This window comes from Podarcis pityusensis (assembly GCF_964106645.2).
Source record: "Podarcis pityusensis genome assembly, chromosome: 8".
NCBI classification, from domain to species: domain Eukaryota; kingdom Metazoa; phylum Chordata; class Lepidosauria; order Squamata; family Lacertidae; genus Podarcis; species Podarcis pityusensis.
In genome coordinates this window covers 8,142,646-8,156,650 of record NC_138033.1, presented here as the reverse complement: position 1 = coordinate 8,156,650, position 14,005 = coordinate 8,142,646, and the positions used below count along the sequence as shown (strand labels likewise).

General features: G+C 50.9%; 1 protein-coding gene across 3 annotated transcripts in view; it reads left to right on the top strand.

The window, feature by feature from the left end:
• Positions 1-14,005, top strand: part of STRN4 (striatin 4) — a gene marked incomplete at its 5' end in the record, with an annotated part of 188,023 nt that overhangs the window by 9,554 nt on the left and 164,464 nt on the right. Inside the window, 12 exons of one of the 3 annotated variants that reach the window (XM_081018692.1) lie at positions 298-448; positions 947-1,060; positions 1,536-1,651; positions 1,897-2,072; positions 3,308-3,355; positions 3,539-3,660; positions 4,591-4,761; positions 5,960-6,100; positions 8,304-8,402; positions 8,618-8,704; positions 10,360-10,549; positions 10,661-13,999. In XM_081018692.1, coding sequence (XP_080874818.1) covers positions 298-448; positions 947-1,060; positions 1,536-1,651; positions 1,897-2,072; positions 3,308-3,355; positions 3,539-3,660; positions 4,591-4,761; positions 5,960-6,100; positions 8,304-8,402; positions 8,618-8,704; positions 10,360-10,529 — 1,395 coding nt within the window. In that variant the 3' untranslated portion in view covers positions 10,530-10,549; positions 10,661-13,999. Of the gene's footprint in view, positions 1-297; positions 449-946; positions 1,061-1,535; positions 1,652-1,896; positions 2,073-3,307; positions 3,356-3,538; positions 3,661-4,590; positions 4,762-5,959; positions 6,101-8,303; positions 8,403-8,617; positions 8,752-10,359; positions 10,550-10,660; positions 14,000-14,005 lie in introns of those variants that run through there. The other 2 variants (XM_081018693.1, XM_081018691.1) reach the window with 2 other exon arrangements.

Here is a 14,005-nt window from a genome sequence, read left to right as displayed (position 1 = left end):
TGCCCACAAAGGACTTGTAAGTCCACAGTGGTCTCTGGAATCTCTTTGTTAGGAACGGTGGGCCTGGGGGTTGGGCCTTTTCATTCTGTGCTTCCCGCCCCCCCCCCCCAGCTACTGTTCTGAGGACACAAAGGGACATGGATACCTACAAAACCCACCTGCAGTAGGCCATAAACTGGCCCGGTCATGCTCCTTAGTTTCAGGCGGGGAGGTTCTCTTGTCGGGCTGGTGCTTGCCCATGCAGATGTGGCCACAATGCACATCCAAACTCTGATTTGCCCCTGTCCCTCTTGGCAGCTCACCAACAAGCCCCTGATGCCAGAAGTGGAGGATGAAGACGACGACGAGGACTCTGAGGATGCACTGAGCGAGTTCGACTTCCTTGGCTCGGGGGAGAACGGCGAGGGGTCCGGGGACATGCGGCGAGCGGGAGACGGCAATGAACTTGGTAGTTACAGAGCTGCATCTAAGTTTCCTCTGCATCTGAAATGCCCCCTTGGCTGCATGGGGGTTTCCTGATTAATTCCTCCTGATTGTGTCTCAGTCAGCTATCGGGGTGGAGATGTGGGGGGAAACGCCTGGGCACTTTTACCGCGATTGACCACGGTTCAGCAGCTGGGTCATCACCAGTTTGCAGTGGCCAGAGGCTGGCTTGACCGTCCCCTCTCCAACTCCCCCCATTCCAGTGTGGTGAGAGCCAGTGTGGTGTAGTGGTTAAGAGCGGTAGTCTCGTAATCTGGGGAACTGGGTTTGCGTCTCCGCTCCTCCACATGCAGCTGCTGGGTGACCTTGGGCCAGTCACACTTCTTTGAAATCTCTCAGCCCCACTCACCTCACAGAGTGTTTGTTGTGGGGGAGGAAGGGAAAGGAGAATGTTAGCCGCTTTGAGACTCCTTAAAGGGAGTGAAAGGCGGGATATCAAATCCAAACTCTTCCTCTTCTGCAGAAAGCCGCCGGGTGAAGCTGCAGGGCATGCTAGCCGACCTCCAAGATGTGGATGGGCTTCCCCCGAAAGCTTCCATGCCGGCAGCCATCTCCAGTCAACCCAGATCTCACGAAGGTGCAAAGGCTTGGTTTGTCCTTTATGCCCCACCCCCTTTCCTTTGGGCATTGTTTTTTGATTTTATTAAATTCGTCCAACATTATCACAGCACCATGCAGGTCAAGAAATACCCCACCCCTAACCCAGAAACTGGTGTTCAGGCAATGCATGCAAAATAACAACCAAACAAGTTATTATCCCAGGCTGCTATTTGTATAGAAAGCAACGAACATTTTAAGTTACCCAGTGAAAGTTTTCTAATGTGTGGGGAAGTCCTCTACTTTCAGTTTTAGCCTTGTGGGTAATAAAGTCGTGCCATTCAGTCTGCTTCAAGCCTTGTGCCAATTTTATTTTATTTTAATTTTCCCACAAGCGCTGTTTGCCACACTTCCCTGTTGCCATCCAAAACAACCTACACCCTGCCCTGTTTCCTTTGTCCTGTAGCTGGCGCATTGCCACACTCATAAGCTTTCCTCTCCCCTCCCCGGAACAGGTTCCCTGGGCTTCTCCTCAGATGTTTTTATAATGGACACCATTGGCGGAGGAGAGGTCAGCCTGGGAGACCTCGCGGACCTGACCGTCACCAACGACAATGAGCTAAGTTGCGATGTGAGTTGCGATGCGAGTTCCGAGACTCGTCGGTTTCCATTCCCGCCCCCCGCTGCCTCCTCAAGCCCTCTTCTGCTCCTCTGGCTACTGCCACGGGGGCAGCCTGAGCTGGGAAATAATCTTCCATGAGTGGGAGGTGGTGAGGAAGCAGCTCTGTAGCAGCGGGGGAGGTTCGGGCTGGGGAGGGGCACCTGACTAAGCAGCCCCTCTATTCTTTCTCCTCCTCTCCTCCACCCCTGCCTCAGCTCTCGGACAGCAAAGATGCCTTTAAGAAGACGTGGAACCCCAAGTTCACCCTACGCAGTCACTACGATGGCATCCGGGCCTTGGTCTTCCATCACTCCGAGTCCGCGCTGGTCACCGCCTCGGAGGACGGCACGCTGAAGCTGTGGAACCTCCAGAAGACGGTGGCCGCCAAAAAGTGAGCGGAGGGAGGACCTGCTGTCGTTAGAGCTGGAAAAAGGCACACCAAGAACTCAGGCCAATATAAGTTTCAGTAGTGGGAGCGGTCCCTACTCGCAAATCAATAGCCAATTGTAACAAAAACTAATCCATTCAAAAGTATGTATTCTGATTACAAACTCAAACAGAGACTACAAACTCAAACTCATAAGGATATGTATATCCAATTATGGATCAGAAACTAGTAAGTTCATGTTAGTCCATAGTCAGATTTGATGTGAAGGTCTTAGTTTCAATCATTGGGCAGAAGTCAATTATGGATCAGAAACCATTGACTACTGATTTGCGAGTAGGGACCACTCCCACTATTGAAACTTATATTGGCCTGAGTTCTTGGTGTGCTTTTTTCTTGGCATATTTAATAACAAGAACTCCAACTTATTTAATGTCTTTAGAGCTGCAGCTAGCTGGCTCCCTCCCTGGAGAAGGGCAAGGTGGCTTAGCATGCCTCCGATCGCCAGTTACTGAGGAGTAGCGGCAGGGAAGGGTCCTTGCCCTTGCAGGCGTCCTGTAGTCATCTGGTTGGTGACTGTGGGAAATTCGATGCTGGAGGAGGTCGCTCTGTGGTCCGGCCCAGCAGGTCTCTCATTACAGGGAAGAAACTGCTTTAGGCATTTCTGTGTGCCAGATGGATGCCCGTTTTTTGTCTCCGCCTGCCATGGCTCCCAGTCAAGGAATGCTGTAGGGCTGTGGAGAGTTGTACAGTCTTTTAACCCTCCCATTTCCCAGAGTTCTTGTGGGGATAGGGGAGAGATGGGATCCACAAAGTGGTTTAAACTTGTAGCGTCCCTGCGGGAGAGATGCCCCCAGGAGATGATTCGTGCATTGCAAGACATTGGACTAGATCGCCCCCGGGGGGTCCCTTCCAACTCCCTCCAAATCTGTTACCATTATTATTAATAAAATTTGTATTCCACCCTTTATCCATAGACCTCAGGGCAGTTCACAACGTAAAAATACAAAATGCATAATAAAAACAAGAACGAAAAGAAAGCATTAACCCCTAGTGATAGATTCTGTGAAACTGTATGAGGAAAGCATACAAAAATAACCAGTCACAGGAGACGAAAAGAGCTGCGACACAATGGGAGTTGTTGCACGTAAGCTCAGCCTGTAAGTGAGAAAAGCAAAGACGACATGTAGATGCGTAGGCCACCCATCTGACTCTTTTGTCATCCCTCTTTGCTGTTACAGGAATGCAGCGCTCGACGTGGAGCCAGTCTATGCATTCAGGGCACACAGGTGTGTATAGGAGTCGAGCAGGCGCAAGGGGAAGGCATTGATCCCTAGCTAACCTGTCAGCTGCCCTAAAGCAGAACTGCCTGTTGGATTCCCCCTGGTGGGTGTCGGGGGAGCATTAGTGGGTACAGCCCCATCCTCGTTCCTTCCGCTCCTTTTCATGCACCCGTTGCTGTTCCCTGCTAGGGGCCCGGTGCTTTCTGTTGCCATGGGCTGCGACAGCGAATATTGCTACAGTGGAGGCGCAGACACGAGGATCCGTTGCTGGAGGATCCCGGAACTTGGCATGGACCCCTACGATGGCTATGGTAGGGACAGGCAAGGGCTGCCCCAACTCTGCTGCTTCTTGTCTCCTTGCTTGCATTCTTTGATCTAGGGATGACTGCTGTTTTCAGCACAGTGACATTACATGGACAAGATTTGGGGGTGCCTCGCCGCACCCTGCAAGTTTAGAATTGGGGACCAGGTTGGGTGGGGTGGCAGTATTGCCGACTGCTGGTTTTTGCAAGGCTGGAGCCTCCACAAACTATTCACTGCCGAGTTGCGACGGTGACTCCCTGCATGTTTTGCGTCTTGGAGGGCAGAGCGTTTGTGGGGTCTGGCCTTCTCGTGTGCATGGACCAGGAAGCAAAGCTCATGCTCTTCTCTATCCCTTGCCCTCCATTTGGCCAGAGGGCTAAATCCAATGCACCTATTGTGGTGACGCACGCAGAGAGAGCTTCCCCAGTTGTGGAGCTCCATCCCAGCACAGGGAGGCTCACCTGGCGCCTGCTCTGGCACGGGCATTTAAAGTTTCCAGGCTCTCTCTCTTTTATTTATGTTACTTGGATGTTTGCTGCACGATGCTCCTGCTTTTGAGCGTCGGGTTCTGTTTGCAGTTCTATTAGCCTCCCCTAGAAATACACGTGTCGAAGGGGGAAATATTAAATGCATGAAATAAATAACTTTGTTTGGGCCTTGGCTCTGAAGTACCGTATTTTTTGCACCATAACACTCACTTTTTTCCTCCTAAAAAGTAAGGGGAAATGTCTGTGCGTGTTATGGAGGGAATGCCTACGGGTGGCATGCCTACAGATTTTCCTCCTCTAAAAACTACGTGCGTGTTATGGTCGGGTGCGTGTTATAGAGCGAAAAATACGGGTATATGTGATGATCTAGGCCATCTGTCACTGCTGCGCGAAGCTTGAAAGGGAGGCAGGCAGCGCGAGGTTTTGCTTTTGTTCTTGTTCCTGGCCCAGACCCAAGTGTGCTCGGCAACGTCTTGGACGGACACACAGACGCCGTTTGGGGCCTGGCCTTCAGCCCCTCGAAGAACCGCTTGGCTTCGTGCTCTGCGGATGGCACGGTGAGGATATGGGACCCCAGCAGCAGCAACTCCTCCTGCCTCAGCACCTACACTGCGGACAGTGGTGAGCCTCTGCCTCTTTTTGATCACGCTGGGCCCTTGGATCCTGCCAAAGGGCTTCTCATTCGTTCGTGGTGTGAACTTGCTCTGCCTTTCCCTCTCAAGCTCAGACCCCAAAGTGTTGGTGCTGACCTTTAAAGCCCTAAATGGCCTCGGTCCAGTATACCTGAAGGAGTATCTCCACCTCCATCGTTCTACCTGGACACTGAGGTCCAGCGCTGAGGGCCTTCTGGCGGTTCCCTTACTGCAAGAAGCCAAGTTACAGGGAACCAGGCAGAGGGCCTTCTCGGTAGTGGCACCCGCCCTGTGGAATGCCTCCCACCAGATTTCAAAGAGAAAAACAACTACCAGACTTTTAGAAGACGTCTGAAGGCAGCCCTGTTTAGGGAAGCTTTTAATGTTTAATAGGGAGGGACGCGGGTGGCACTGTGGGTTAAACCACAGAGCCTAGGACTTGCCGATCAGAAGGTTGGAGGTTAGAATCCCCACGACGGGGTGAGCTCCTGTTGCTCGGTTCCTGCTCCTGCCAATCTAGCAGTTCGAAAGCACATCAAAGTGCAAGTAGATAAATAGGTACCCCTCTGGCGGGAAGGTAAGCGGCGTTTCCGTGCACTGCTCTGCTTCACCAGAAGCGGCTTAGTCATGCTGGCCACATGACCCGGAAACTGTACGCCAGCTCCCTCGGCCAGTAAAGCGAGATGAGTGCCGCAACCCCAGAGTCGGCCACGACTGGACCTAATGGTCAGGGGTCCCTTTACCTTTATTTTAATATTCTGATGGAAGCCGCCCAGAGTGGCTGGAGAAACCCAGCCAGATGGGTGGGGTATAAATAAATTATTATTATTATTATTATTATTATTATTATTATTATTATGGTGCTCAATCTCTCGTAGCAGCTAGAAGTTAATAACATCTGGAGCATTGAAAACCTCACATACGCTCAGCAGATAATTCAGGGCTTCTCCAAAAAGGGAGGGAGGGCTTCCTAAGAGGGATAAAGGTGCAGTGGCTCAGAGAAGAGTCAAAACAAAGATTAGAGATATATAAATCCTCAAGGTTAGGTGGAGATTCATCAACTCTGTGCAATATGGCTTGGGCAGAGCAACTTCCAGTTCTCTCCAAATCCTTCCGACTGCTGTGGTCACCCTTGGACCATCGCCAGAACCCAGTGCCCAGATGCTTGTCTCTACCATCTTCTGCAGAGAACGGAATCCCTACCTCCATCACCTTCTCCGGTACCGACCCTGCACACGTCGTGGCAGCCTTCCAGACAGGATGCACAGTTCTCTATGATGTGGAAGCCAACTGCTCTGTCCTGACCCTGGAATCCAGGCCAGCCAGCGGTGAGTTGGGGCTGAGAGTGGGGTGGGGCTAGCAAAAAAAAAAGTGTAAACATAACAAAAACAGAGAATCAAAAATGTTAACCATAAAGCATGACAACATAAAAGGACAAAATTACAACAACAACAACAACCTCATGAAGGCACCACAGCTCCAAAGGGATAATAAAGCATTGGCTCATACAAAGATTCCCTTTATAAATAAAAATGATGTAGAAAAATAAAAGTCTTCTCCATCTGTGAGTTTCTGCCATTATTGAGAATAAAATGCAGAGAATACTTCACAAAACACATACATAAAATACATATCTGGACTTGTTTCGATTAATGTCTGCAGGAGACTTTGTGGATATTTAAGTTATCATTAGAAAAATCTTAATAATTATTCATAAAGGAAACAGTTTATAAGAAGTAAATAAGGAGGCCAGATACAGGATAATGGAAGTCTTTTATTTGGTTGTTGGTATTGTTGTATGTTATGTTTACTGTATGTTATGTTCACGTCTAATGAACGTGGATTTGTATATTGGGGGGTGGGGGTTGTGTTATGTTGTAAATAAAATTAAAAAAAGAAATTAAAAAAGAAAAAAGAGAATAAAGGTTCTGTTTAGTCTGAAATGAGTCAGACACCTGCCGATATTGGTGACATTTCTGTTCTCTTGCACAAAGTGGGACATTTCCCCAAGCAGGAGTGTCATCCTAGCGAGTTAGATTGGGTTGCTTAGGACCAGGGGTTATGATGATAAACCAGCAACAGCTTTTACAGGTCCTTTGTTTAGAGACTCCCCAAGAGTGCGTTTGTTTCTTGCTGGGGTGTAGTTGTCTGTGTGTGTGTGTGTGTGTGTGTGTGTGAGAGAGAGAGAGAGAGAGACCATTGGAATACTGTGTACATAATTTCAAGGTAACATTACTGTAATGGTTCTAGGGGTTGCTCGTGCGTAAGCCAGTGCAAACACCTGGCTGGGTTGCCTGAGTGAACCTTTTCTGTCTGGACAGCCACTCACCCGTGGCTGTCTCAATCGCTGGCAGAATCCGTCAGTGGGCGTTTCTTAAACTTCTTCCAGCAAAGAAGCTCTTTGACGCCTAGTCGCCTCCTACTCTCTCTGCGCGGAAGCCTTCTGCGCAAGGAGGGCGTAGGCAGCGGAGGACCTCTACTCTCCCCGCTGGTCCCTGGCAAGAAGTCATGGGACCGCCTCGCCGCTTCCCCCATCTGCCCCCCTTCTCCACTGGTGCTACGCTGATTCTCTTCCCCAGAGGATGGGCTGCCTCTCCCAATCCTGGGACGCTCTCCGGAATCCCTCTGGATTTTGCTCTCTCCCCCTCTGGCACTGATGGCAGTTCCCTGACAATTACACTTCATTTCCACTTTATCTCACACGGGGCTCAAACCCACAACCCTGAGATTAAGAAGCTCACGCTCTACCGACTGAGCTCTTGCCGGGGTGTAGTTGTGGACAGGACAGAGGTGGGATAGGCAAGGGGATCTCTGAGGAATCTAGAAGAGGAGAGAGGGGGGAAACCAAAGTGCCTCAACAAAATTCAGAGAAGATAAAATTTTGGAATTGGAACTGTGCTATAAGGGGCTTTTGGGTCCAAGAATAGAAGGTGCTGGGAGTGAAACGCACTTGCTGTGAATTTTATTTCTACTGACAAGTGAAATACATAAAGTGATTGTAGCATGAACTAAGTGAATGAGTTTGGGTTGGTTAAGTTTACAAATGAGCAGAAGCCCAAAAAATTTTAGGTGCAATTGTGTGCATAATCTTGGGAACAGCACCCCCTCCTGAGTCATAAAAGGAAGAATACCTCTATTACATTGTACTTTTATTTTTTTAAATTTAGAACTCTGTCCAGTTAATTCTGGACGCATTTTTGTGTCAAGCCAAAATAAATAAATCATTCATACAGTGCAGCTTTGTGCTGGCTTAGGCTGATGGGAATTGTATTCCGAAAACCTCTGGAAGGCCCCAGGTGTGGGAAGGGCTGGTATAATGTTTAGTCTGTTTAAAAACTTGGCAGAAATAAGTAACATATGGCACCTGGCCCTCACATTCTCTTTCAGGGTCTCCCGAGTGCAAATTCAGCAAACGTTTGAGGCTGCCTCCTTGGAGAAGTTTCTCCTTTTCCACATCTCTGCTCTTATCCAAGCAAAGGTTTGCTTGTCCAAGGACTGTCCTTAAACTCTCCTCCCTTCCTCTCTGAACAGGATCCAGTCAGATCAACCAAGTTGTGAGCCACCCAACCCAGCCGATCACTATCACAGCCCATGACGACCGAGGGATCCGCTTCCTGGACAATCGCACAGGTAGGGCTGTTGTTTGGGGCCCAGAATGGATGAGGTGGCAGAAACCTGTAACCTCTGCCTCCTTTGCAGTGATTAGAAGAGCACTTGCTTCTCAAACACAGTTTTAAGCTGGCAGGTTCCCTCTGAACACGATTTTCCAAATAACCCAGGAACGGGAGTTGCGTACATGTCTACATTTTGTAACTCAGGGGAAAAATGTTCTCCTCTTTGTGCAGGGAAAGCTGTGCACTCCATGGTGGCACACCTGGATGCTGTTACCTGTCTCGCTGTAGATCCCAACGGAGTGTTCCTTATATCAGGAAGTAAGTGCTGCCTCCTCCATCTCCATATGTGGTGTTGTTGTCGTTTAGTCGTTTAGTCGTGTCCGACTCTTCGTGACCCCATGGACCAGAGCACGCCAGGCACTCCTGTCTTCCACTGCCTCCCGCAGTTTGGTCAAACTCATGCTGGTAGCTTCTAGGACACTGTCCCACCATCTCGTCCTCTGTCATCCCCTTCTCCTTGTGCCCTCCATCTTTCCCAACATCAGGGTCTTTTCCAGAGAGTCTTCTCTTCTCATGAGGTGGCCAAAGTATTGGAGCCTCAGCTTCAGGATCTGTCCTTCCAGTGAGCACTCCGGGCTGATTTCCTTCAGAATGGATAGGTTTGGTTTTCTTGCAGTCCATGGGACTCTCAAGAGTCTCCTCCAGCACCAGAATTCAAAAGCATCCATTCTTCAGCAATCAGCCTTCTTACTGGGAGCTTTCTCTTATGTGCACAGTAGAACCCCAGTCTGCAAGGTGGGTCCCGTCCCCCCCAGTGGCAGAGCAGAATGTCAGGCTCCTCCCGTGAATGTACTCAGCTTTATTCTAGACAGTCTTGACCTTGTCATCAGGAACTGGCAGTTGCTGGGTTTTAATCCATCCTTTGTGAAGGGCGTGAGTTGGCCTTCCAATCTCACCCCTTAAAGGTGCAAATTCAGGTCTGTAAATGTCGCGGAGCCAGCCAGTCAGTAAATCACACCATTTTCAATGCTGGGGTTAACATTTTATCAGCAAAACATGATCTTCACAGATTGGACAGACTTTCAGGCCTAATGAGCACAGCAGTTCATGCCCTGTGGGTCTTACTCCATGAAACCAGTTGCTGAAATTCCCCACTTCCCCGCAGCCTATTTGTCCTCCTCCTGAGGGCATCTTTCCAGCAACCGGATACTGTGCACAGTCTGTCTTTGCTCCTCCTTTTTCATACCTCTTTCTGGGAGTTGGGGAGGGGAGCCTGCCACATCAGGAGGGGGAGACCAGTGTGACTCTTCACCAGCCTGAACTCATCTCTGCCTCTTGGCCTCTGCTTCTGCCTCTGATTCTGGACTGCTCTCTGCCACAGACTCTCCCAGCTCACTAAGCCCTGTCACCTCTCCAGCTTCCAACACTTCCTCCTCCCAGTCTTCTCCCTCTGATCACTCATCATCCCACCACCATTCCCCAGGCTCATTAGCCTTCTTCCCTTGGGGATTGCCCAGCCAGCTCCTCCCACCACTCCTCTGTGACCTCCCAGTCCCTGTGGCCCTGGGACTTTGGCAACTGGCCCAGTTTGCGGGCTTGTGGGATGGACGGGCCTTTAGTCCGACACCCTATTTCCTCGCCATAGTGGCTTCGCACCGTCCCCTCCTTCGACAGCTTAGAGGTCTGCCGGTACCTTTGGCAATCTTCACAGAACTTTAGTCTAATGGTTGCCATCAATTTGATTTGAATTAATTTTTTAATGAAATGATTTTAGAATGTTGTACTATTTTTATTGTTGTTAGCCGCCCTGAGCCTGGCTTCGGCTGGGGAGAGTGGGATATAAATAAAATTTATTATTATTATTATTATTGTTGTTGTTGTTGTTATTATTATTACCCCTTAACTAAGCCTCGTGCATGCCTGGGCACGTGGGCTTCCTTGCTTAACCCCCCTGGCCCTTCCGCCTCTCCTAGGCCACGACTGCTCCCTCCGGCTGTGGAACCTTGACAACAAGACCTGCACGCAGGAGATCACAGCTCACCGCAAGAAGCACGAAGAGGCCATCCACGACGTGGCCTTCCATCCCAGCAAGGCCCTGATTGCCAGCGCTGGGGCCGATGCCCTTGCCAAGGTCTTTGTATGAAAAGAGGGCGGGGCCTACAGGTAAGGCATGCCCAGGAGGGGGCGGGGCAGGAGGAAGCAGCCTTGTGGGGCCCGGCCTTGCACCTCCTTGTCATTTCATAGTGCCTCTCTCTTTCTTTCCGCCCCCAACAGGTGCGTCCCCAGGAGCCCCCTCTTTTCTCGTTCCCCTTGTCCGTTCTTTCTTTCTCTGGCCCAGCCAGTGGTGCTAACAACTCTTCTCTTCGCCACGGGCCCCTCTTGCCATCCCCACCCAAGCTCAGGACTGACCCCTGCTGGACAGCGGTGGCCGGGGCATTGCAACTGGGGGAAGAGGCAGCTGCTTCCCTGACCTTGGGACTCACCTTCACCAGCACTGAAACAGTTTCCCCGCTCCTTTCAAGGTCGTCTGGTTTTTCTTTCCCAGCTGAGGGAGCGGAAACGTTTTTCCCAGTTTGGGAGCAGAGAGAGAGAGCACTGGCCTGGACTGGGATGCTCTGCTGTGTCTGGGAAGGGCTTTTCTGGCAAGCTCTGCCTCCTTGCCATCTTGGGCAAGGGTTTTCGAAACCTCCCCTCCTGCCGCCTTGGACCTGCGACTTCGACGTCGGAACTCCTTTGGGGAGAAACAACCTCCTGGTGTGTGAAAAGGACACACAGCAGCGTTCCTGACCAGAGCAGCCCTGGACCAAGCAACTTTCTCTCTCTCCTGGCCAAGATCCCTCGTCCCAAGCCAAAAGAGGAGTGAGATGCAAGCAGAAGGGCACCCACCCACTACTCTCGCACCAGCCAGTTGCAGCCACAAAAGGCTTTCGCACTGCTTCGCTAACTGTTAAAGACTTCTTGGGGGGGGGGGAGGCAAATCACGTGCCAGCTGTGTGTGGTTCAGCAGGTTCTCCCCCCATCCCTTGTGCTTCCTTCAATTTCACATTTCCCCTGCCCTTTCCTGACTCCAAACGCACAGGCGATGAGGACTTCTCACCGTTAACGCTCCCCACGTAGGCGGACCCAGCAGAGGAGCAATGGGCCAGGAGGGAGGGCACATGAGGGCCTTCCTTCTCTGCCCCCTGTTGCTTTCAGATACTGTAGACGCGAGGCCACAGGTAAGGGGGGGGGGGAGAGGCAAAAGGAGACAGAAGGAAAAGACCGCAGGTAAGCAAACAGGGATGCTTGGGCGGGAGTCGTGTCGATTTGGGAAGCCAGCCAGTTGTCGCCCGCAGGCCGGACATGGGCCAGCGGGCCCGTAGTTGCTGACGCTCGTTCAGGGAAGAGAAACGTGTCTGTGAATGTGGGAGGAGGGTCTGGGGGGGGGGGATGAAGGAGCCAGAGAAAGGGGAGCAGAAGGATGAGCCATGGGGCGGGGCTTAGTTTCTGGTTAAATTAGGAAGTGGGGGGTGGCCAAGGGAGGCCCCCCCGCTCTGTGGCAACCTGAATCGCCTTGTTTAAGCTGGGCAGGCTTTTTGAGATCTAACATTCGGATTGCTCACACTCTGAGCAAGAGGTGGACAGGTTCTATTAACCACTCAAAGAAGCAGTGTAGTCTGTTGGATAACTGGTAGTTCCCCAATTCACCCTTTTTAAGAAAAAGCCATCAACCCTTAGAAGCCTGTTCGTAGATGCTAGCCCTGGGTGGGGTGGAGCTTTCATCTCAGCAATAAGCCCCCCATCACTTGGGCTCTCTTGCTTCCCTATTTCCCAGGCGAGACTGAATCGCAGCCGTTGTTTCCCTGGGGGATAGGGAGCGAACTAAAAACCAACAGGCACGGCTTTTCTCCCATCACTCTGGCAGGGCTGGTAACGCTTGGGCCAGCGTGGCAGAACGGAGATGGGAAGGTTCTGCCTGGTCCTGCACCCAAGTAGACTCCTCGGAAGTGGGTTTCAAAGGCCAGGCAAGAGAGGGGCTTGCTTGTCAGGTGAAGGGGCCAAATCCAGGAAGGGGACCAAACCTTTAGATCCAGGGGCTTGGAGACCCTCCTGCACCAGTTGGGCTACCTGTGGCCTGCAAGGTGTTGCTAAGCTACGACTCCTCCCTCCTGGCCCTGCTGGCTGGGGCTGATAGGAGTTGGAGCCTCTGGGGCGTCTCAAGTTAACCACCCTGCATCCGAGGGGCTGCTTCTTTGCTTTTATTTCACTCTTTTTCTTCTTACGTGTGTTGTAACTTGACCCAAGCAGTTGGCAATCCTTACTAAAAAAGAGAAAAGAAAAAACACTAAAAAAAAAAGATCCTTACTGAATTTGGGAATCTGTTGCATGGGAGCTTGGTGAGCGATGCCTTCTTTGGGGCACTGGTTTTGTTTCTTTTATGTTGCCCCCCTCCCTCTCCTAGGAGGGCTCTTTGGGGAAGGGTCTGCTGTGCCCACCCTCAGCAGCCAGCTGGGGCAGCTCTTAGCACAAATAGGATCGAGGGCGTGGGGTTTGGGGCTCCACGACACTGTTCCTTGCAGACCCTGGCTGCACCTGATCCTACCTTAGCCGGCTCGCTGTTGCAGCCTTTAAACACTACCGAGGGGGCTTAGGCAAGGAGACTGGGTCAAGCTGCAGCCGCTCAGCTACAGTCGGCTCTCCCTGGCATCTTGCAAGGTGGTGACTTCTGGACTCGCCCTCCAGCCTGAACCAGCCAGTCGGAGAGAGCTGGGTTGGTCTCTCTCCTCTTCCACATGGGTTGCCTCCACCTTCTGGGCCAGCGAGGCCTTTGGGGAGGCTCTGTCCGCATCTGTGGAGCAGGGTGAGAGGGGGCAAGTCCACGTTGCGCCAGCACCTGCCTGCACGAGCTCAGCAGCAAACAGGGAGTGGCTGTCCTGGAAAGCAGCGGGAGCTCCCGAGCTCCCTTTGGGGTAATTGTATTTTATTTTTTGCAGCTAAGGCTGCGTTGGATATCCCTGTCTAGCACCTTGCATCCTTCCCCACCCCAATTCCCCCTTCCCTTTTTTTTGTACATTCTGTATAGTATTTGAAAAAAAGAAACGAAACCCAAGACATACCCAAAGGGCTGATGCTGAAGTAACCACGATCACGTTATCACTGTGTGATAGTTTCTACGAGCCATGGTCTTCTTTTTTAAAAAACAGTGCGGAGTTTGAGCCTAAAGCAAAGGGGGAGAGGGCGAGGAAGGACGCTGTTTTCCAAAAGACTGGTGCTCTCTCCGAATCTCATGAGCATACTGGGTGGCTCACGCCCACCCGCCCTGCACCACCGATCACAAGGCACTTCTGAAACTTTGGCCTATTTCCCTCCCTGCCCCACTGAACCCGTCCCCTTTGTCCCCAAACATATCTGTGTGCTGTATTTATCCAGACTTGAGAGCACTCCTGCCTTTTTAAATGCCGGTTAGCTTTTTATTGTATATTTATTTGAACTCCATCTTCTCTTTTTATTTGTAATTTTTTTTGTCCTGTTTAATCACAAGACTGAATTGTATGTGGGACAAAAAAAACAAACAAACCTGTCTCGGTGGTAATAATAATAATAAGAATAATAAAAAAAATCCTTTGGCATAAATGTGGG